Source organism: Pogona vitticeps, chromosome 2 (assembly GCF_051106095.1).
Source record: "Pogona vitticeps strain Pit_001003342236 chromosome 2, PviZW2.1, whole genome shotgun sequence".
NCBI classification, from domain to species: Eukaryota; Metazoa; Chordata; class Lepidosauria; order Squamata; family Agamidae; genus Pogona; species Pogona vitticeps.
In genome coordinates, this window is record NC_135784.1 from 18,886,847 (window position 1) to 18,910,692 (window position 23,846).

Sequence of the window (23,846 nt, forward strand, 5' to 3'; positions counted from 1 at the left end):
AGAAGAAAGGTGGATTCAAAATATTTAAAATAAATAAATAGTAAGCACTTCCAAAAAGCATTCATACTTGTTAATAACTTCCAAAAAGTTCTGATGTTATTATGAAAAAGGAGTCATATTAATCTGTCTCAGCAGGATGGCAAAAATAAAAAGGAAAAACAATTTTAGAAAAAATACACTTCTTCAGACACAGGAGGTGACATGTATTGTGCTTCTGTATTTGAAGAAGTGGGTTAAAACGGTCCTTTTTTAAAAAAAATCAATTTTACTTTGCCCAATGTGCTGAAAGAGTTAAAGAGACAGAGAGGAGCAACGCCTAGAGAGGCATCAGGCGGGGGAGAGAGAGTTGTGTACCTAGAGGGGAACCTCCTTCCTTCTTCCGGCCACACCCCCTCATCTCACACGTGGGGCAAGCTGGCTGGCCGGAGGTAAGCTGGAAAGTGGGGATGCTCTGATGGATGAAGCCCACTTGGGAATCTGGGGGAAAGGGAGCCGCTAAAGCGGGGAGATTTGCAAAATGCAGGGCTGGTGGAGAGGAGAGAGGGAGGGAAGAAGGCAGGCAGGCTGGATTCCCGCCTGGAGACAGGTAACTAGGATGATTTTATTTATTTACTTAAAATAAAATAAGTAAGTGTATTTACTGTAATCAGTTTGCTTAAATACATTCAGTTAATTTGTTTATAGCGCAGATCATCATGATCCCGGTCTTGCAAATTGGGATCTGGGGAGAGGAGTTCGTTCCAGCTCTATAAATAGGGTTCCTGTGGCTTTTTGCATGGCAGGCAGAAGTTCAAGAGGTCGAGTGCAAAGGCACGTACCCATTGAAGTATCTCATAAATTCGCATCACATGTTTCTGCGAGATTCTGAGAGAATCAATAACACAGTTAGTGGCTAAGTTTTTATTTTCAGCTCTGAGAATTCACAAAACGCTATAGCAAGATTTTATACTGTACTATACAGTACTATGCATATCTGAGCTGGAGAAGAGTGGCGTAGACCATGAGGGATAGATTTCAGTGGTTTAAACCTGCACTAGTTTAAATTAACTTTTTTACTACCTGCTTGTTAAGGCGTTTCATACGAGTTCTGGCTTTATTCATCCCTATGCCCCTGGGTACAACCCACAGGTTTGATGAAAAGCTTAACCTGCTGAATTTCTGCCTGCTGTCTAAGCAGTGAAGTAGGACTCACAACCTTCTCTCAGTGTCCTTTATATATACTACTTTATATATACTACAGTCCAAAGTGATTTCTAAAACTGGGTCTTTGTCTAAGAGAGTAACTCCAATGTTATGCAGCTTGAAAGTTTCTTTTATTGGATTTTGTCGTTATGTGCTGCCAAGTCGCCTTTGTTTATGCGTGAGTGCATACACACAGGTTTGCATACACACAGGTTATACACACACAAAAAAACAAACAAAGGTGACTTAGCAGCATGTAATAACAACATCCAATTTTAAAAAAATTATAAGTTTATATATAATTTCTATACCATCCCTCTGGCAACCCAGGCCACTCTGGGCGATTTACACAATACAATAAAAAAATAATATAAATCAAAACAATACAATAAAGCCTTTAACTTAGGTTGATCCTATGAAGGAGTGATGTCCCTCGTGTCCTCTTTTTCATAGCCCTGCTCAGCTGTTGCAGACTCAGACCTTCAATCCATCTTTTCCTGAGTCTTCCTCTCCTCCTCCGGCCTTCCTTTTTTCCTATCCTTATTGTCTTTTCCAGCGAATCCTGCCTTCTCAGGATGGGCCCAAAGGAGAACCAACCCCAGTTTCACCTTTAGTTGATTTGATTGAGGACCCAATTGTTTGTCTTTCTAGTGGTCCAGGGTGCCAGGGAAACTCTCCTCCGGCACCATCGTCTTTGGACTACTTCTCCCATGTGTCTGCAGTCACCCCCCCCAAAAAAAAAGACAATGCTTTACGGGGATCCTAAGAGCCGTGATAACAAAAAGCAAATGATCTGAGATCAGGAGATGCTGGAAATTGGGTTAACTCCCAGCAGTCCTAATTGCCCATAACCAGTGAAATGAGGAATGCTGGGATTTGGAGTCCAGCAACCTCTGGAGGAGCTCATTCTGCCCAGTCCATTTTAGATGCTGGACAGGAGGGATACTTGGAGGTTGCTTCCTTTCACCATTCATTTTGAATTTTCCTCGAGAATAGAGGCGGTCCTCAACTGGAGGCTGAGAAGTAGGTTATCTACATTGCCTGTTGCCTGAACTACAGAAGCCCTTGCTGTGTTTTTTTCCCCCCTGTTTCCAGGCTGAGAGGAAATGGCAGCCGTGGGAAGCGCTGCCCCAGCGTCCCTAGGCCTTCCCTTCCAGGCGATGCTGGAGCAAGGAGTCCCAGGGAGAGGAGAAAACCCCGGAGGGATCAAGCCAAGCAAAGACGCCAGGAAAGCTGGGAAAGCCCTCCAGGCTGGGATGCGGAAGGATCCGGGCCCCTGGGCAGCCCCTCAGCCGGTGAAACAAGAACCAGGGGAGACGATGCCCCACGGCTGGGAAGGGTCCCTGCAGGAGTTCCTGAAGGCAGCCCAGTCTCCCCACCCGGGATGGGGCAACCCACAGCTCCTCATGCCCACACCGTGGGAGGAGAATGGGAAGGCTTTCCTGAGCCCGTTTGAGGCCCCCGCCGACGCGTGGCTTTGGCCGAGAGGCGAGTGGGCCCCCCGGCCGTTCGCGGGAGACCTGCAGCCGCCCTCTTACACCTCGGAGGCAAGAGACAGAGCGGAAGGCGGGAAATTAAAAGCAGAGGCCTCGACGTCGGACCCCGTCGGGGTGGAGGTCCAGCGGCGGCGTTTTCGGCAGTTTTGCTACCTGGAGGCCGAGGGGCCCCGGGAGGTTTGCCTCCACCTCCGGGCCCTTTGTCGGCTCTGGCTGGAACCCGAGAGGCACACCAAGGAGCAGATCCTGGAGCGGGTGATCCTGGAGCAGTTCCTGACCATCTTGCCGGCGGAGATCCAGAGCTGCGTCAGGGAACAGGGGGCCGAGACCTGCGCCCAGGCGGTGGCCGTGGCGGAGGAGTTCCTGAAGACAAAGCAAGAGCCGAAGATTTGGGAACAGCAGCAGGTAAGGCTTTCTCTCGCCCTCTGCCGGGCTGGGTGAGAGGTACTGATTTTTTTTTGGCCCATGGAGCGGATGGTCCTCTAGCTAGGAACCGAACCTGAGAAGAGCAGGCATCGAGTCTGGTGTGTAAAGTGTAAAAAAAAGACAAATATAATTAGACTGAGTGTGTAGGTGTCTGGATCACTCAGTGGTTTGGGGATCTTGCTATGAAGCTAGAGGTTGGGAGTTCAATTCCCCACCACTGGGCCTCCTTGTGGGAAAAGCCGGCCTGGGTGGCCTTGGGCCAGCTGTGCACAGTCCCAGAAATAGGTGCCAGAAGAAGGGAAGGGGAAACTTCTGAATATTCTCTGCCTGGGAACCCTGAAAGGGTCACCCTAAGTCAGAATGAACTTCATGGCACATGATTATAATCCTGCCAAAGACAATTACGAGTCTCTGGTGGAAAAGGAGTTTTGTTACAGTGGAGTCTCGACCTACGGACTTAATCTGTATTGGAACGGTGTCCGTAGGTCGAAAAGTCTGTAGGTCGAAAATGCATTCCCCATAGGAATGCATTGAAAACCCATTAATCCATTCCAGCCCTTTCTCCCCCACCGGGCAGCTTCTCCACTGCTGAAAGCACCATCGGGGCAGCCCTTTGGGAGAAGCCGGGCGGTGGGGGAGAAAGGCAGGAGCCCATCTGGTCTTTCTCCCCCACTGCGAGGCTTCTCCCAAAGGGCTGCCCCGATGGTGCTTTCAGCAGTGGAGAAGCTGCCCGGTGGGGGAGAAAGGCTAGATCAGCTCCTGCCTTTCTCCCCCACCACCCGGCTCCCTCCCTTTTCCAAACCGTTGGGGCGGAAGAGCTAAAGAAGCAGCCTCTTTGCCACCAATGGTTTGAATTTCCCGCCCTTTTTCCCCTGCCCTTTTCATCCATATGTCGAAACTCTGGCTGCAAGTCGATCCAGACTTTTGTGGCTGGAGCTGTACGTAGGTTCCGTAATTGGGGCCATTCGTAGGTCGAGACTCCACTGTATTGCTATAATTCAGTCAGTAAAGGGTAAAATAGGTGTTGCAAAAATTAGTTTAAATGCATGCCTGACCTGATGCTGGCCCTACTCAAGTTTGGTTTTTGGACCCTCGGCTGTAGGAACGCACGATTCTCGCCAACGCTGATCTGGAAATGGGCCGCGATACTTCTGTGAGCTTCATGGAAGATCTGGACGACTGCTTTTTTGGCTGTCTTGCCCTCTGATTCTTGCTGGGCAAAATGTTATTGCCAGGTTAACCGGAATGGTGTAACTTCTAGCCGACGGCTGCTGAACGTTTTAAAGTCCACGTGGGCATTTTCTATCATGTGCCCAGTCGGGTGTCTTGCTCCACAACCAATCACATCGACTCAGGCTTTATAACTTGTGGGATATTCGCACCCTGAGGGGATGTCGCTTGCTTGACGCTTGTGAGTCCAACTAACAAGACTTTGGCCAATCAAAAAAGAAAACTACCCATTATTTTTCTGCTTGAGCGTTATGTTTGCAAAGATCCGTGAGATGAGGCACCGAAGGCCACAAACAGACGCCTCCTTAATCACCTCAAAAGGGAATGAAGCAACAGAGGAGACAGGAAGTTATTTAAAATTTCTAATTCTTTTCATGCTTCCTTCACTGGGATAGGATCCAAAATGGAAACATTCCTCATCATGGGGTCTGCTTGTCTTCCTACCATGAAAAATTTGTCCCTTTCTCAGGAAGGGACTGTTTTATGAGGCCTTTTTGTTGCCGGGTAGGTGGGACTCGTCAGCCTTGGAAGGCAGCCCATCTAGGAGAAGGAAAACTCCGATTTCAAACCTCCTCTGCCTTGTGGCTATATCCACTGATGGGAAAGGCTTCGGGAGTCAACCTCGAGGCAAAATTCGGAGTCCCGGAGGCAGTTTATGTTGTTCTGACAACTCCTGCGACATTGCTGGAACCAGTTGTATTGGCCTTTCCATTGGACTATTTCAGTGATGCGGAGAGGGGGGATTTGCTGCTTGGGTAACAGCCTATCCTCATTATTACTTTACCCAGGCTTCATACTCAGGAGAGGACACTCCAGCTTCACATACAGCGTCAAAGTCCTCCATACTGAGCACGTCACCATAGTCTCGAGACTGAAGGACGCCTATGATGAGTGCAAGAAACCCGTTTGCATTGTCAATCTTGTTATTATTGATCTCACATGTAGTTTCCTTCTCCTGCTGCACGCTATCCCAGTTCTTCACAACGACCCTATAAGGTAGAGGGGGTGGGGTGGGGCAGAGGGGGAGAGAGAGAGAGAGAGAGACTGCCCCAAAATCTGTGAGTCTTCCTGGCTCCGTAGGACTTGAATCTGGGCTTCCCAAACATCCAGCATCTTCCTCTACCACACACAGTATCTCCATGGGAACCTGTGTGTAAGCAGTGAATACAGTTCCATCCTCCAGAAATCTCACCTGCTGTGACTCAAGCTAAATACTTACTCTCCCCAAATGATGTATGGAGACATGTTGGAGGTGACTTGATGGCTCACGTGATTATTCTTGTGATCAAGGAAGATAGAACAGTCCCATAATGGAGGTTTGCTACCACTCTGAATCTTTGTTGTTTTAGGTACCAAAGACTTTCCGGGAAACTCCCAAGGCTGAACAAGGTCCGCCGGACAATAGACGGTGGCAGCTCTATAGGGAGAGCAAACTGGATAGTGACGGAGATGCGAGTTCACTGGGTAAGCATTTCTTGTGTTCAAAAACTTGTGATTCGGGAGATTCCTCAGGTCATCATCGTGTGTAGAGCTGGAAGGGAACCTCTAGAGCCATCAAGCCCAACTCCCTGCAAAAGCACAGGGTGTGTATTCCATTTTATTTTTCCAGCTAAAGTATGCAGAATGAAGTAGCTTAACCGGCAGCAAAGTGGTTGAACTGCAGTACTGCAGTCAAGCCTCTGCTCACAACTTGAGTTCGATCCCTGAGAGGTTCTGGTAGCTGGCTTGAGGTTGACTCCTCCTTCCTTCCTTCCAACGTTGGTTAAAGGATTAGGCAGGGTGGGGAGTGAATATTCCTTCCACAATTCTGTTTTAAACTGCCCAAAGAGTGCTCTAGCACCATGGGGCGATACAGTGGTGCCTTGCTTGACGACGTTAATTCGTTCCAGCGAAATCGCTATAGAGTGAAAACGTTGTCAAACGAAATTTAAAAAACCATTGAAACGCATTAAAACCCGGTTAATGTGTTCTAATGGGCTGAAAACTCACCGTCCAGCGAAGCGGCCATGTTTCATGCCTGTGCAGTGAGGAATCCATCCCTAAGCACGGGGGGGTGGCATTTTCTTCAGCCAGTGGCCATTTTGAATCCCACCGATCAGCTGTTTTTGATCGTCATAAAGGGAAAATCAGTTCCCGAAGCAGGGAACCGATCATTTCAAAGCGGTTCAAACCATCGTTTTGCAATTGCAAAAGCAATCGCAAAAACCTCACCGTCAAGTGGATTCGTCGTTAAATGGGGTAATCCTAAAGCGGGGCATGACTGTATATAAGTGGAATGAGTGAGTGAGTGAGGCAGGGATACCTCTTTACCTAAGGTTTGCCTGGGATTGTTGTAACCCACCCTTGGGTCATTTTTTTTTAAGGAGAAAGATGGGGTAAAAATATTTTAAATAAATAACTAAATACATTTCCTGGGGAATTCTAGGTAAACTGGAAGTCCTAGCATTACAAGCATCCCATCCTGAAGATCTGCCCTTTTTCCTTTTTTGGTGCCAGGAATGACTGATGTGTTTGCATCTCTCTTTTCAGCTGGCGAAGGCTGGGTGAGTGAAAATGAGGAGGAGAAACCTCAGCGGACATGTGCAGAGAAAACTGACCCCTCCGGGAGGTCTGGGTTCTTGTGCCAGGAGCAGCTGGAGACCTTTGAGGGTGAACTCAAAGTGGAGAATCCGCACGAGGGCCCCTTTGGGGAGGGAGAATGTAAGCCGGTCCCTTGTCAGAGACTTGGCCACAAACTCGGTGAAACCGCTGTCCGGGAGAGGCTCCACGGAGACCGGTGTAAAAAGGTGTGCATGGAATGTGGCAAATCTTTTGGCCGTAGCTCGGATCTCCTCAAACATCGGCGGACCCACACGGGGGAGAAGCCTTTCCAGTGCCTCCACTGTGGGAGGAGCTTCAGCGACCGCTCCAACCTGATCGCTCACCGGCGCATACACGCCGACAAGAAGCCCTATCAGTGTTTGGACTGCGGGAAGAGTTTCTGCCAAAACTCGTACCTGGTCCGCCACCGACGGACCCACACGGGGGAAAAGCCGTACAAGTGTTCCTACTGCGGGAAAGGTTTCAGCGACAGCTCGAACCTGGTGGTCCACAAGAGGACCCACACGGCCAGTGACAAGCCGTACCGGTGCCTGGACTGTGGGCGGAAATTCGGCGACCCGTCTCTCCTCGGCAGGCACCAGCGCATGCACGCCAAAGAGCGGCCATACGATTGCTCAGATTGCGGGAAAACCTTCCGTCACCGCTCGGATCTCGTGCGCCACCGGAGGACCCACACGGGCGAGAAGCCCTTCAAATGCCTGGACTGTGGAAAGGGCTTCAGCCAGCGCTCTCACTGCAGTACACACGAGAGAAGGCACAGCAGGCAGAAACTGTACTCGCAATGTTCAGATAACGGGAAAGCCTTTGGCCTGGTGGACCTTGAACTTCCACCCAAGGATGAAGTGGCTGACACTTCTCCGAGAATAGTGACCCAAAAGGACATGAAGATGGGGCATATGTGTGTCCTCCTTCACACCGAATGGGGTTACTTATAGTCAAGTTGTCAGCTGTGTTTGCCGCAGCCTGGTCGCTTGGAGGAAATTCTCAGCGCACCCTAGACGAATAGCAGGGAAGGCTAACTGGTGAGGGACTTTTCTCACCTTTTCTTTTCACAGAGCAAAACATCCCAATAAGCCACCTGCCCCTCTACACAGGCTTCCTGATTTTTAACATTTAGATTAAGAGCTTCCAGGCAGGATCTGATGCAGAAATCAACATTTTGGGGGGATGGCCTTGTTTTTTTGTGTTTTTAAAATGCGAGTTTCTTCTGCTGTTCACTGCCAAACAAACTCTGCATTGTCTATCTGCATAGACAATGTCTGGGGAGATCTTGGAAGCCCAAATGAGTGGTAGCAGGGTGAAGGGGATGAGGTGGGATTTTATAGCCTGCAAGTGGCTGCAGTTCTATTCCACAGCTGAAAACTGAAGAGCCTGCCAGGTTTATGTACATTGTAAATGGTTCAGGTTCACTTTTCCCTTCAGAAGTTTTGGATCATTCCAGCACAGCAAGTCAGGTGCCCGGATCTTGAAGCGGCGGGTCACAGAAGATTTCCTGGATCTTAAGGGAGAAGACAAGGGTGGGGAAAACAGGCAGGGAGGTGCTGAGTTGGGATCCACCAGACCTGCTGGAAGAACAAAGTTCCACAGTGGAAGGGCAAATTGGTTTGGCATGGGTAAAATTTTGGAGGAGCACTGTGATGCAATGGTTAAACTGCAGTGCTGCAGTCAAACCTCTGCTCACAACCTGAGTTCAATCCCAGCATGTTCAGATAACTGGCTCATGGTTGACTCAGCCTTCCACCCTTCTGAGGTTGGTAAATTTGAGTACTCGGCTCCCTGGGGTTGGTGCGACAGTGTGTAGACACTGCATAATTAGAGAATGCTTTAAGTGCTGTGGGGTGGTATATAAACAGCACCCTTTGCCTCCTTTATTATTTTTCAGTCACAGAACCCTCAAGATCTGGCTAGAGCAAGGAGCATAGTGGTAACTGGGGTTGGGGGGGGCCATATGCCTGTCCGTGCCTGGGGGCAGAGAAGGTTGAGTACTGGGGGCAAAGCATGACTCCCACTGACAATCCATAGATGGCTAGCTCTGTCCTCTAGTCCAGTCCCCTGCCAGTGTGGGAATCCACAAGTTAAGCACCTGTGACGGGTGGCCGTCCAACCGCTCTTTTAAAAACCTCCCAACAGTGGGGAGTCAGTTAAGAGCCGAAATAATCCATTTTATCTCTCCAACAACTCTTGCCGGCAGGAAGCTCTTCCTAATATTTAGTGAAAGATTTCCTTCTTTTTTGTTTTGATCCAGGCTGACTTGGGTCCTGCCAGGTTTGTGAGTGTGAAAAAGAGCTGGTAAATGAGATTATTAAGGGGTGGTTTTGCCAGCCCCGTATCCACCAACCAACCAGTGTGTTTCCATGGCTGAGTGGAGATTTGAACCCAGGTCTCTGCCATCCTCCTTCACCATTCTACCCAATATGCTGTACAGAGTATCCAGTATCCTTGAAGTAAAAAGTTGTTTGTTTGTTTTTAATTAACCCAAAGAAGTTTCTCAAACAGTGAGAGTGAGGTGGAAGAAAATTCTGCTCTGAGGCCTGAATCTGATTGGTAGAGCTGTCGAATCTGTGGTACTTACTACGTGTTCATCAGCTGTTTCAGTGGGTCTTCTCATTCTGACTAAGAGGTAGGTTTACTTCTGTCTGGGATACAAGTAACCAGGATCCCCACCACCACCATTATAACCACTTTGGTATTCTGTCACCAGTCATGCCAAGAAGATGATGTGCTGATTCGGCGCCATCCTGGATCCTGACCTTTCAACATTTTTGAACCTTTCTCTTTCTCCTCCTCCCACTCCCTAGCTCTGCAATGTCAAGGCGAAAGAAAGGTGCTGCTGAACTCAAAAGCTCATTTGGTTTTAATATTTTAGTGGTCCAGTAACAGTTTTACCCATCTATAGGTTTTTGTGCCATGGTTTCCTAAAACTAATGAAGTATGGCTACTTTTTAATGAATGGAGTTCCTGTTAGCCTTCTTAATGCCTGCTGTTTGAACCTTTTTATATGTGTATATATATTTGCATCAATCAAGAATTGCTTCTGCATGTAATTCTTGCATCTGAAAAAAATAACAGGGAGAGAACTATTGATCGGTCTCTGCAGAAGTGAGAGGGAAAATTGTCACTGAGAAATCCAGACAAGATCTGATGGACATGAATTTGATGGGGAAAATTGCCTTCTTTGCTTCACATTGTTGGAGGTTGTAAAATAAATTGTACAATGAATAAAATAAATTCCACATAAAACTGTGTTAGTACTCTTGTGATTTAATAGCATCTCTGTAAGTCGGAGGCGACTTGATGGACATAACAACAACAAACCCTAGAAAGATGTTTGGTCATGTCTTTATTTTAGTTCCTTTATTAACTGTTTGAATTGTGAAAACATTTTTTTCTTTAAGTGAGGGTACCTTATTCAACATTTTCATGAGTACCAAAATTTCAAGTCTCATTGCCACTTTGCTGGATCACGAACTCCACTCTCTGCTCAGTTTTCTAGCCCATTTTGTATTATTTTTCCCTTCATTAACTTTGAACCACCACCACCACCCCGCCATGCCCTGTAATTTAGCTTAAGATTTGTTGTAAATATTCCTTTCAGGTTGGGCACACAACTGTTCAGTTCCCCTGTAGGCCACATTTCCCATCACATTACCACAGCTGTGTGGTCCTTTTTGTGGAATAACTTTTTTGAAATAAAACAACACACACATACATATACGGTGACTTCAAACGAATGGTTTTATGTCTTCTGTCGCAGCCACTAACTCTGCCTTGTGTTCCTGGCCATGCTGTCTTTTATTCTCATCAGTTTGGCAATCTGGGAAAGGGGTCCTTTGTGACTGGCTGGGACCATCATGGCGGCCATTTTGTGATGCCTTCCATGACACTTGCTGAATGTTCAGAATGGCCGCATCATTCCTAAAAGGTGGTGGAGCCCTGAGGGAAGTGTTTTCTTTAACTTGGTGGATTCCGAGGTGAAAAGCAAAGTTTTCACCAGAACGGAAGTTCTTGCCACACTCCGAGCATCTGAAGGTTTTCTGGCACGTGCGCAATCTCTGGTGATCGACGAGGCTGCTGTTGTGGGCAAAGCTCTTCCCACATTCAGAGCATTCGGAGGGTTTGAACGCATGGATTTCTTTATGGAAGGTTAGGTTACTGCGCTGAGCAAAGCTTTTCCCACACTCTGTGCATTTATAGGGTTTCTCCCCAGTGTGGAGCCTTTGATGATACTTAAGGGTAGTGCTTTGGGTGAATCTCTTTCCGCACTCAGTACACTTAAACGGTTTCTCCCCAGTGTGGATTCTTTGGTGGTCGCCCAGGGCCTGTTTCCGACTGAAGCTCTTTCCGCACTCGGAGCATTCAAACGGCTTTTCACTCTTGTGAGTCTTTTGATGGGCTGCAAAGTTATTGCTCCGGCTGAAACTTTTTCCACACACGCAGCATTTATAGGGTTTCTCTCCAGTGTGGATTTTTTGGTGGTCGATCAAGGCATGTTTGCGACTGAAGCTCTTCCCACACTCAGAGCATTCAAACGGCTTTTCGCCTGTGTGGGTCTTTAGATGGGAAGCAAAATTGCTATGCCGACTGAATTTCATTCCACACTCTGAGCACTGGTACGATTTCTCCCCCGTGTGGATTTTTTCATGATCAGTCAGAGTACTCTTTTGAGTGAAGCTTTTCCCACACTTGAAGCATTTATGTGAATTCTTTGGTTTGTGGACATTTCTAGATGTCCTCTCCGTTTCCTTCTTTGTGTGACTGTCTCCTAGCTTTACAGCTTTAGGGACCTTTACACCTTTGCAAAGAAGAAAGTGTTCTCTAATAATTTCTTCTTTCCCCTCCATCTGCAGTACGCCATCTTTCCTTCTTGTCTGCTCATCTTCTGCAAGAAACAGAGGAAACCAATCAGTAAGAAATGAGTTATTAATTTCTTAGATCCTTAAATTGGAAAACAGACTGAAATAACTAATATAAAAGTAAAAGAAAGGTGAAGACCACAAGGTGGAAGGTCTATGACAATAGTCACTGGAGTTATCCATGGGCCGATACAGTCCAGTTACAGAGTTTTACAGAACTGTCACCAAGCCCTGGGTTTAATCCCCACTATGTCTGTTTAAAAGCTGGCTGGATAACTCAGTGGCTTAGGCATCTGGCTGTGGAGCCAGAGGTTGGGAGTTCAATTCTCCACTGTGGAAAAGAGGCAGCCTGTGTAGCTTTGGGCAAGCTGCACAGTCCTGAAGTGCCCCCAGAAGAACAGAAGTGGTTCTACCTGGAAAACCCTGAACAAGGTCACCGTAAGTGAGAATTGACTTGATGGCATATTTTATTTATTTATTTGTTTGTTTGTTTGTTTGTTTGTTTGTTTGTTTGTTTGTTTGTTTGTTTGTTTATTTATTTATTTATTTATTTATTTATTTATTTATTTATTTATACCCCGCCTATCTGGACCGATGGACCACTCTAGGCGGTTTCCATATAAAATTAAACAATAAAACACAAAAAATACATGGTTAATACAAAACAACTACAATAAACTAAAAAATAGGAAAAATAATAATAAGAAGAAAATCAAGAATTGGCTGGAGGGAAGGCCTGAATGAACAACCATGTTTTAATTGGGTTTTGAAGATGCCCAGCGTAGGGGCCGCGCGAATCCCCGGAGGGAGATTGTTCCAAAGGCGAGGAGCCACTGCCGAGAAGGCCTGGTTTCGTGTCTTCTCCTTCCGGGCCTCTCTCGGCGTCAGGCTCCTCAGCCTCACCTCCTGACTCGCGCGGGTGATCCGGGTAGACCTTGGTGGAAGTCGGCGTTCTGCCAAGTATTGAGGTCCTAAACCATTTAGGGCCTTATAAGTAAGCATTAAAACTTTGAAGTTGACGCGGAAACAGATGGGCAGCCAATGTAATGCGGCCAGCGTTGGAGAAATATGATGGTGTTTTCTCATTCCAGTAAGGAGTCTGGCCACAGCATTCTGCACCACCTGAAGTTTCCGCATCAGCCTCAAAGGCAGCCCCACGTAGAGCGCGTTACAGTGGTCTAATCTTGAGATTACGAGCGCATGCACCAAGGTGGTGAGTGCCCCCGAGTCAAGGTAGGGTCGCAGCCGGGCAATCCGCCAAAAATGGAAAAAGGCAGTGCGGACTACCGACGCCACCTGGGATTCCATGGTGAGCGTCGGGTCCAAATGTATGCCCAAGCTAAGAAACCCACTCTTCGTGGCCAAGGTGACCCCCCCAAACGTGAGAGAGTCACCCAAGCCATCTACCGCGGGGGCACCCACCCTCAGAACTTCCGTCTTGTCCGGGTTCAGCCTCAGCCCGTTCTCCTGCATCCATTTCAGTACGGCCTCCAGGCAGTGCTGAAGGGACAGGACGGCATCACCTGCAGTTGGTGAAAAGGAGATGTAGAGCTGGGTGACCACCCAGCAGTCTCATATAGATGCTGAACAGCATTGGGGAGATGATCGACCCCTGTGGAACCCCACAATTGAGGCTCCATGGGGCCGACACATTCTCCCCAAGCTGCACTCTCTGGGGGCGGTCCCCCAAGAAGGAACAGAGCCAGGCCAGTGCCAGGCCACCGATTCTCAACTCGGACAGCCTCCCCAGGAGGATACCGTGGTCGACGGTATCAAAGGCCGCCGTGATGTCGAGGAGGACCAGCAGAGACACTTTGCCCCTGTCGGCCTCCCTCAACAGGTCATTGTACAAGGCGACCAATGCCGTCTCTGTACCATGGCGCGGCCTGAAGCCCGGCTGAAACGGATCCAGGGCATCTGTTTCATCCAAGTCGGCCTGAAGCTGGTTGGCCAACACCCTCTCGACCACTTTGCTCATGAAAGAAACATTGGCGACGGGCCTATAATTGCCAATTTCGTCCGCCACCAAATTAGGTTTCTTTCTTATGGGCCTAATGAGTGTTTCCTTGAGGGCAGAAGGGAATCTGCCCTCAAGGAAAGACCCATTTATTATTGCAGTGGCCCATTCTGTTGTTATTGGCCTGGCTGCTTTGATTAGCCAGACCGGGCAAGGGTCCAAGGAGGAGGTGGTGGCTCGACAGCGATCAAGCACCCTGGCTACAGAATCAGGCGTGACAGGCTGAAAGGTGTCAAAAGTCACCAGACAAGACAGAGCGCTGGACATCTCTGCTCGACTCACTGTGTTCAAAAAAGGAGAGAGGTCCGGCGGATGGCCTCCACTTTAGATTTTAAAAAGGCTGCAAACTGGTCAGGTGAGAAACTAGGGGGAGGCCTATCACCAGGACCAGTTCCGGATAGGTCGCGTACTATACGGAATAACTCTGCCTGCTGGTTGGACACTTTGCTTATCTGGTTGGCAAAGTAAGTTCAACAGGCAGCCTTTACCTTAGACAGGTAAAGGTTAGTTGCAACCCTAACAGCTATCAAATTATAATCCGTCGGGTCCTTCCTCCTCTTACGCTCTAGCCTTCTCCTATGTTGCTTCAGCGCCTGGAGCTCCTGGTTAAACCAGGGCGCCGGGTGGATTCTGCGACGGAGAGGGCATTTAGGCGTGATCATGTGTATGGCCCTGGTGGCAGCCATGGTCCAGCTGTCAACCAGAGCGTCAACAGGAGCACTAGCCAGGTCAGCCGTAACCCCTCTCATGGCGTCCTGGAATCCAACCAGATCCAGTAGCCTTCGAGGGCGGACCATAGAAATAGGTCCCTGCTCCCTGCGAGGGGGGAGAGCCACGGAAACGTTACATTTTACCAGATGGTGATCTGACCATGACAAGGGGAGCGACACAAGGTCAGTCACCACCAGACCACACTCACTCCAATTGGTGGAAAAGACCAGGTCCAGTGTGTGACCACCCACATGGGTGGGGCCGTTGACATGTTCGGACATGTTCAAGGAAGCCATGATTTCCAGGAACTCAAGAGCTGGCCCAGTGGCCTCTGCCTCCGCATGCACATTGAAATAACCCAGGACCAAAAGCCTCGGGGATCCCAACAATGCCGCGGAGACAAAGTCAGCCAGCTCCAGTAGGGAAGTCGCTGGATTACAGGGAGCGTGATAACACAGCAAAATCCCAATTCCATCGCTGGCCCCAATTGACACATGGAGTGCCTCTAGATCTGGCTTTACCACAGAGGAGCGCCTAGTAACCTGTAAGCTGGATTTATAAACAATGGCTACTCCCCCCCCCCCGCAACTCCAGTCTACCCTGGTGCTGGACAGCATAACCAGGCGGACAGATGAGAGCCAGGGGAGGACCCCCTCCCCGCCAATCCACGTCTCGGTTATGCATGCCAGGTCTGCATCCTCCTCCAGGATATGGTTGTTATTATGATGATGACTGCATGAAGGAGTTCAGACAGAAGGCTGGGGCCTTCCAAATGCACAGCCAGTCCGAGAAGACAAGCACCAAAATCCTATGGCGTTCTTACACTTGGTAACTACGTCACTGGTGAATCACCACCCATGGTGACGTTAGCACAGGCGTTTGCTTTCACGCTTAACTGCACACAGGCCTACATTAACTTCTTAACTGGTGGCAATTGGACAAATAAATGTTTGCCCATTAAAAGCAATTGTAAAAAGAGATGGGATCGCGGAAAAGAATCACCATTTCATCTCTTAAAAGGGTAGGAAATCGGGTGTTTCCCCCTCTCCCTCTCCGAATCATGGCTGTAGAGAGAGCTCCATCTAAGGTCTGCCTCACATGCTGGAGGGCAAGCACTCACTGAAAAACCTTGAAGGTTAAGCTCCTAATGGCAGGAAGGAAAAGACAGCATGGCAGCTAAAGGAGGAGGGAACCAACAAGTCACGTTTTCCTAGACAGATGTTCTTTTCTAAAGGCGATCATGTGATCAAGTGTCCATGAGTCCATGCATAGCAATATTGGGTTGCTACACATTTCAACAGTAGACAACAGGGATTTTGGGCAATGCAGGGAAAAATTAAAGGATGGAGATTGACAGGTTGGCACATTTTGTTCTATCACAGATATTTGCCCTATACAGTACGACTGGGGTATCCGTTCCAAGCCTCCCGCGATGGCGGATGCTGAAAACCGTGAAAGCATTGAACACTATACATTGCATGGTCTCTGGCTCCCTCTCGTGCCCCATTCTGGCAAACACTCCCTGGAAATACATATAAATAAGTATTTCAGGCAGAGGGGGGGTGTTATTTAGCATTTTCAGACAGCAGATAAGTGAATCAGTGGATACCGATCCTCTGGATAGGGAGGTCTTACTGCAGTTTGGATGCAAACAATTTGGTGCTAAATTCTGTATTTCACATATTTGCCCAGGCATTCTCTGGGTGCTCCCCCTAACAATATCTCAGAAATCAAGTGGAAGATATTTCGCTAAAGGAAGTATTTTGCAGGAGAAATCCTTAGCCCAGGAGGTCTGAGAAAGCTTCTCCCACCCCCAGTCCTTCAGGCGTCTACCTGTGGATTTCTTGTTCTCCTCGTCATCCTCGGCGAATGGTTCTCCCCTTTGTTCCAGCCAAGAAACGGGTTCGGATTTGGGAACCAGAAGTGCTTCTTTGGAAAGGAAAAAACACACACACACAATTTGGTTATTTAAATACACAGGGTTTATTTTTTAATTTTAATTTTTTTAATAAACATACATGACACGACACAATCCAAACTTTAAAAAAAATTTAAAATAGGTAATAAACATCTTAGCGTCAGCGGATTTGTAATGTAGTCCAGCTAAACTGGGTTTCCTATTTGTTTCTCAAAGCATCTGGTGAGTCTCTGGATCGTTTTTTGGTCTGATCCAGCAGGACTTTTCTTAGCTCTTCCCCCCTTGGCCAGGCTCAAAGAGAACATTAAAGCCATCCCAGTATTTTCCAGGCCTGCTTCTCAAGAGTGAGACTAGGTTGGAAGGGTGAGAACGCCCCATCACCACCAATCCTTACCTGGCGAGATAACATCGCCGTTGCTCTCTTGAACAATCCATCTGAACGGTGTTCTCGGTTCCCCATCGACTGCAGCTTTTTCAGCTTCGGGGGACTTGGTGGCCCCGGCGACTACCTGCCCCATCAGCTGAAAGCAGAGTAAGGAAGTAATCAGTGACAGAGAAAAGACCAATCAGGAAAGCAGTGGAGGCGAACAGCAGCATTTCCCAATTTTTTAAAACTTGGGCTTCCTTCTCTTTACCCAGCCGATCATTAAAATGTGGAAGCCACAGCCACAAAAGGGAGTCTAGATCAACTCATGGACCAGTATCCTTTTTCACCCGCGCTCCCACCATCTGTGAAAATCAGAGACTCTCCCAATTCTTTCCGACACGGATTAGAGTCACGCAAGGGAGTCTAAGATATTTCCTAAAGTAAGTGGCTCAGAACCTCCTCCTGGGGGCGCAACAGAGCAGTGTGTGCTAGTGGAGGCAAAAAGATCCTGCCACAAACCTGTATGGACCTCAATCACTACTGGTCATGCCAGAGAGAGATCATTTCCAGAGCAGAGACCCTGACAGACATCGTAACGTAGGGGATCCAGTGTCAGACTAGGGCTCAGGAGATCTGGGTTCAAGTATCCTGACTGGACAGGAAACTCTCTAGTGGTGAGTCAACCACTCTTTAAATATCTCAGATACCTTGAATATCCTATTAGCGTTTGTTGGAGTTTGACTTCCAACCTCGCATGCTGTCTGTAATTTGTGTGATAGGGAGAAACTTTTCCAGGCTGGGGTGATTGTCTATTTATTCTGCACTAACTAGACGTGGTGGCGCTGCGGGCTAAACCACAGAAGCCTGTGCTGCAGGGTCAGAAGACCAGCAGTCGTAAGATCGAATCCATGCAACGGAGTGAGCTCCCGTCGCTTGTCTCAGCTCCTGCCAACCTAGCGGTTCGAAAGCATGCAAATGCAAGTAGATAAATAGGGACCACTTCGGTGGGAAGGTAACAGCATTCCGTGTCTAAGTCGCACTGGCCATGTGACCACGGAAGATTGTCTTCGGACAAAACGCTGCCTCTATGGCTTGAAAATAGGTATGAGCACCGCCCCCTAGAGTCGAACACGACTGGACAAAAAAATAGTCAAGGGGAACCTTTACCTTTACCTAACCAATCATTCCTTCCAGCCTTTGAATTCAAGGACAGGCCCACCTCCCTGCTGTGTGTTTCATTTCCCTAATGTTACTCTGAGGGCTGAACACGATCAGAAGGCTGATCCTTCCTTTTTTTTCGGTTTCTCCCTGCCGTTATCTCCGTTAATAAAGCTGCCCAGATGTTTATGTAGTGTGGATAACTGGAGCTTTGAAAATCGCTTTCCTGAAAGGAATGTTCTTGGCCTGCCTTTTTGTTGGCAAGAGAGGGAGGAGCAGGATGTTTTCTGGAAAATGTTTCTGTGGATGTTTTCTATAAAATCAACGGGCAGCCTGTGACCATGTTTAGAGCAACGTTCCAGACTTTTTCTATTCCTTGAAATGATGGAGGGGGGGTGGAAACACTCTCACCTGCTCCTCGTCCTGCTTCATCTCTGCCTGGCTCAGGAGGAAACGTTCGGCCAGGGCCGCTGCCCCGGAACCGGTCTCTACCCGATGATCTCTGACCGAAGTCTCCATTTCTGGGGGAAAGACAGACAAAAATGGCTCCGTGGCCACAAGATCTGGGATCTGGCTCTTTTGTGGGCCTTTCTGGCTTCCACCACTGATGGCAAAACATGTGGCGTCAGCTGTTGGTGGCAGGGGCGGAGGTGGGAGAGAGGAGACTTCTAATTAGGAAATCCCCCAAAGCACTGACGCTTACAGTGGTGCCTCACTTTATGATTGCCCTGCATTACCACGAGACCGCATTACGGCAATCTTTTTGCGATTGCAATTGCAATTGGTTTGAATAGGGTTTTTTTGCTTTGCGATGATCAGTTCCCTGCTTCAGGAACCGATTCTTCGCAAAATGACAATTTTCGGACTGCTGATTGGCGGTTTCAAAATGGCCGCTGGGGAAATAAAATGGCTCCCCGCTGTTTTCTGGGACGGATTCCTCACAAGACAGCCACCGAAAATGGCTGCCCTATGGAGGATCTTTGCTGGACGGTGAGTTTCCAGCCCATTGGAACGCATTGAAGGGGTTTCAAAGCTTTTCAATGGGCTTTTTATTTTTGCATTATGATGTTTTCGTTTTACAGCGATTTCGCTGGAACGAATTAACATCGTAATGCGAGGCACCACTGTATTTCTGAGCTGTAAGTTCCTTGACCAAGTTTTTCTTGTTCTGTTCTCAGCCAGAAAGCCCCTACAGTTCCCCGTCTCTGTGGCCGCATACTCCTCTTTCATCATCATCATCATCATCCTAGAACTGCAGAGCTGTAAGTCTATGGAACATCAGGTCCAGCCCCTGTCAAAGAGGCCCAGTGGGGAGGAATCGAACTCCCAACTCGGGCTCTGCAGCCAGATGCCTAAACCACTGAGCTATCCAGCTTTCTACCTCGAGACTTGGCCCAACCAGACTGAAAGGATCTCCTGGCTTTGCCAACAATTTCTTTCATAAGTGAAGGGTCTGAAAGATTGGGTGTCACCACAGCTTTGTCATCATCATCATAAGCTTTGAACTGCATAGCTGGAAGGGATCCTATGGATCACTGGGCCCAGCCCCTCTCAAGGAGGGCCTGATGGGGAATTGAACCCTTGGCAAAACCCCTTTGATTTGAAGCCACCACCTTTACTATGTGGAAGGACACTGTATAAGCAGCACGGGGTTGAATCTAAGGAAGTTTCTGAATGGAAAGAGGAGAGGTGCACACTGAGTCGGAAACACACCTATACCACCATCAAGCAGGATCCACTTTCCTCTTAACCCCCACCCTCTTTTTCACGTGTAAACCTTCTGCCAGACACCTTCTCCTTTTCTGGACATGCAATGCAGTTTGGAATCAGATGATCTAAAAGTCCTGTCTACAGAGAGGTAGCGATGTGAGCGATTCCGCTTCTGCAACAAGAATAACAAAACGCTAATAACTAAGCTTTGCAGCACCTATAATAGTAACAGATGTATTTCAGGGCAGCCTTTCGCCAGGTGCGCGCACGCGCACGCACGCACGCACGCACACACAGAGGATAATATTAGTTTCCTGTTCAGACCTTCATGGTGGGCCAAGAGGAGGAAGAAGACACACTAGCTGCCTAGGCTGGTTTCCCCTGGGATGAAGAATAGAGGGAGAGTAGATTTATTTAAAAATCTGGTTCAGGACTGGTTTCAGTGCCGTTTCTAATTAAGTTTTAGGCCTCTCTGCCAAACGAGTGGGTCCTTGAACAAATCCAACCCAAACTATCTCTGGAAGCAAAAAAAAAAAGTTGACGCTGAGGCTGTCCTCCTTTGGGCCCATCCTGAGCAGGCAGGATTCTCTGGAAAAAGACCAATCCTGCTGGGAAAGGTGGAAGGCAGCAGGAAAAGAGGAAGGCCAAATGTGAGATGAACTAACTCCCTGAAGGAAGCCATGGGCTTGAGTTGGCAACAGCTGAGCAGGGCTGTTAAAGGCAGGGCCTCTTGGAGATTGTTCATTCATAGGGTCGCCATGAGTCGGACCCCCCCCCCAAAACCCCATCTTCAAAGGGAGGATCTGCCTTTCTCTCCCTTTCCCATTTTCCTCCTGCCCCCCCCTTTTTCGGTCCATGCATTTTCTGGGGTCGCTCTGCACCCCCACGCACTTTGGACTCTCCCAGATGCCTGGGATCCTTAGAAAGAGCCTGAGGTGGGAGCTACCATTTGCCTCCCAAGGTGGGGGGAGGCGCCCTTCAAGTCCGCTTTGCCTTCCCACCACCCTTTCCCCTTCCTAGTACCCCGTTGCATCTGTCACTCACCATTTCCCTTGGAAGCCCAGTGAAAGGGGGCGGTGCCACCGGCGCTCCAAGCCAGAAGCGGATAGGCTCCCAGATGCAGCGGGAAGTAGACGTTGCCATGCCACCTCTTTGGCTGGCCCCTCTAGGAAGTCATACTCCCTCACTTTAACCCCAAGGCCACCATCCCTTTCATATGGACACTTAAGAGAACGTATAAAATGATTATCTAAGCTCTTACAATTGCAGAAGTTTAAAAAGTTGAAGGAGAAATCCGAAACAATTACTAATCTAGCATTTCCTTGTGTATCTGTATTTAATGTAGTTTCCATTCCCGCGCTTCTTTGCACTCATCAGCTGCACACATTTATCAATAAGCCAAGTTGCCCATCGGTTCCTATTTATTTACTGTATTTAACTTATATGCCGCCCACTCTACCCAAAGGTCTTTGGGCGGCTTACAACAATTAAAATTCAACTAAAATACAATTAATGTCAGTCTGAAAGGGCTTCCTGTCTTCTCATCTTTTTCTCTCTCTCTTTTTCCTTCCTCCTTTCCTTTCGTTCCTTTTTAAGGGACGAAAAGACCAATAAGGTCTTGGGAACTGCTTTTAAAAGCAACTGGAGCTATATTCTGCCACCTTTAGCCAATTCTGTGCCTTTTTATACATTTGCATCCCTGTGAAACAACCAGCTTCATCCCATGCTTGCTTGATTAATTGAAAATATTTTACCCCGCCTTTCACCTAAAAAAAGGATCCAAGGCAACTTGCATCCTTAAAAACACAATATTAAAAGCTAAAAACAGCCAATGATTCAAACGAGATGTAATAGCTTTATTTCAGGTTGAAGTTTTCTTTCACTGTGAGCAACTTCTGAGAGGCGAGTTCCAGAGCAAATGATTTTGGTGTTGGAGGCAAAAGAGAAAAGTAAACACCTGCTTCCGCAGATGCAGAAATTAATCAGATTTTAAGGAAAATTTAATTTCAATCCTGGGATCAGAATCCTGTCCTTCACATTAGGGGTAGAAGATAGATAGGCCATGTAGTACTGTACACACAGCAATGACCTCCAACAGAAGTGAATGGGGCTGAGGTCCCTCACTATTGCCTTGCTCACCCTTAATGGTAGGGCTGGCCCTATCAAATACTGTATCTCACTTACCTTAAAAGCCCTATTAGGATTGCTATATGTCGTCTGTACTTGATGACACAGATCACATGGGTTAGCTTACAGTCTAATAACCTTGCTCTCTTTCTTTCAATGCTGTCACAAAAATTGGGATGTAAATAGTGCTTTTCTCAGCTTCTGCTGTGTTTTTGTTTTAAATTACGGCAGCCAGTCCATTCACATTACAACATATTACCTTTATCTGGTGACTCAACAAATAAATATTCTACTTAGTTGCACATTTCTTTTAATCAATCTGCTTTGCATTTTAATGGCTTGATTCTATTTTACACCATCCCCTTCTTTCACATTTCCCAGCTTATCCCCATCCTTCTCATTTTAACACTAATCTCTGTCTCATAAATATTTACATACATTTTAATACAATTTGACACAGCTCCATATGCACAGTGCCAGTTGTCAGACTGATTGGTTTGCAATCATTTAGACAGTTTATACTGTCTCTAGGTCATTTTAAGGCATAACTCAGTTTCTCCTATTGCCTAGCTCTTCCTTTGTAGGAAGAGACAAATTGTAAAATACAAATTGTAGACTGGACAAATTGTCAAGGGGAACGTTTGCCTTTTTTACTTTATTCTATGAAGAACTGTGAGTAAACTGAATCATTTTATTTTCTCTTATTACCAGGGTCTCTGAATGTATTGAGTCAGTAAGTGTCAGTCGAGGTAAACTAACAAATAAGGGGTAACCTACCTGTAGCTCAATCTGCTTTGTCAGTCCCTGCCTGAACCATTTTCATCCGCTGTGTAACTAGAGGACGTTTATTTCATTTTAAGGCCGCACTCAATTTCCACAAAGTAGTTAGAAGGCTTTTAAGCCAATATATTCCCACACTCTGCTACTGAAAGAATTGCTGGGATGCCAGCATTGAAAACAAGCTCTTTTATTTATTTTATTTATTTAATTTATATGCCGTCCACACTACCCAAAGGTCTCTGGGCGGCTTACAACATTTAAAATATAAAAGTTAGAACAATTAAAATGCAATTAAAATATATATAAAAACTGCCATTGGACCCACAGCTAATATTATTTCAATTAAAAGCCTTCTGGAACAGGAAAGTTTTGACCTGGTGCCGAAATGTCATCAGCGTCGGCGCCAGACAAATCTCAGTCGGGAGGGCATTCCATAGTCTGGGGGCAGCTGCCGAAAAGGCTCTTTGTCTACAAGCCGTCCCTTTTATCTCCTTAAGGGACAGCGCTTTCAAAAGGGCCCCCTGGCTAGATCTTAACTGCCGGGTAGGCTCATATGGAAGGAGGCGGTCCTTCAGGTATTCAGGGCCCAAGCCATTTAGGGCTTTATACGTCAAAACAAGCACTTTGAATTGGGCCCAGGCAGCTACTGGTAACCAATGTAAATTAAACAGAATCGCCTTGATGTGCTCTCTAGTGGCCCCACCACTCACCAGCCGCGCAGCTCGATTCTGAACCAGTTGCAGTCGCTGGACTGTCTTCAAAGGCAGCCCCGCATAGAGCGCATTGCAGTAATCTATGCAGGATGTTACCAGTGCATGTGTAACTGTGTGTGTGTCATGAGTCATGAGACTCCGCTTTTCCAGGTAGGGCCGTAGCTGGTATAATTTCTGCAGCTGAAGGAAGGCGCCCCTGTCCACCGAGTCCACCTGGGCTTCCAGTGTTAGACTGGGGTCCAGGAGCACCCTAAAGCTGTGGACCCTGTCCCTTAGGGGAAGTGTAACCCCATTCAGGACAGGGAAATGGCCCTCCAGCCTGTCCGGTGCAGCACCCACTAACAGCACTTCCGTCTTATCTGGATTGAGTTTCAATTTATTAACCCTCATCCAGTCCATTATCAGGTCCAGACAGGAGTTCAGCACAGAAACTGCCTCACCTGGATTGGTGGAAAACGAGAGGTAGAGCTGAGTGTCGTCAGCATATTGCTGACTCCTCAGCCCAAACCTCCTGATGACCTCTCCCAGCGCTTTCATGTAGATGTTGAACAGCATGG

General features: G+C 47.6%; 2 protein-coding genes across 3 annotated transcripts in view; one reads left to right on the forward strand and one right to left on the reverse strand.

Moving 5' to 3' along the window:
• The first annotated feature begins 311 nt into the window (after nt 1–311).
• Nucleotides 312–10,175, forward strand: LOC110091609 (uncharacterized). Of its 2 annotated transcripts, none has more exons than XM_020815784.3 (4): nt 312–586; nt 2,278–3,083; nt 5,684–5,798; nt 6,864–10,175. In XM_020815784.3, the coding sequence occupies exons 2-4, from the start codon at nt 2,289–2,291 to the stop codon at nt 7,868–7,870; spliced, it is 1,917 nt and encodes a 638-aa protein (XP_020671443.3). In that variant the 5' UTR covers nt 312–586; nt 2,278–2,288; the 3' UTR covers nt 7,871–10,175. The 2 variants fall into 2 exon arrangements, with proteins under 2 accessions (XP_020671443.3, XP_020671441.3); XM_020815782.3 differs by having other exon boundaries at nt 365–428.
• An 83-nt stretch (nt 10,176–10,258) lies between these two features.
• The window catches only part of LOC110091615 (uncharacterized), a 38,588-nt gene continuing 25,000 nt past the window's right edge, over nt 10,259–23,846 (reverse strand). Inside the window, exons 9-12 of the mRNA XM_078386812.1 lie at nt 18,371–18,627; nt 16,829–16,955; nt 16,350–16,445; nt 10,259–11,814 (exon numbers count right to left, since the gene is read on the reverse strand). Coding sequence (XP_078242938.1) covers nt 10,658–11,814; nt 16,350–16,445; nt 16,829–16,955; nt 18,371–18,627 — 1,637 coding nt within the window. The 3' untranslated portion in view covers nt 10,259–10,657. The remainder of the gene's footprint in view (nt 11,815–16,349; nt 16,446–16,828; nt 16,956–18,370; nt 18,628–23,846) is intronic.

Coding starts and splice junctions, on each gene's coding strand:
- LOC110091609 (XM_020815784.3), top strand. CDS start 2,289: ATGGCAGCCGTGGGAAGCGCTGCCCCAGCGTCCCTAGGCCTTCCCTTC. Junction 3,084..5,683: donor AGATTTGGGAACAGCAGCAG/GTAAGGCTTTCT, acceptor TTGTTGTTTTAG/GTACCAAAGACTTTCCGGGA. Junction 5,799..6,863: donor CGGAGATGCGAGTTCACTGG/GTAAGCATTTCT, acceptor CTCTCTTTTCAG/CTGGCGAAGGCTGGGTGAGT.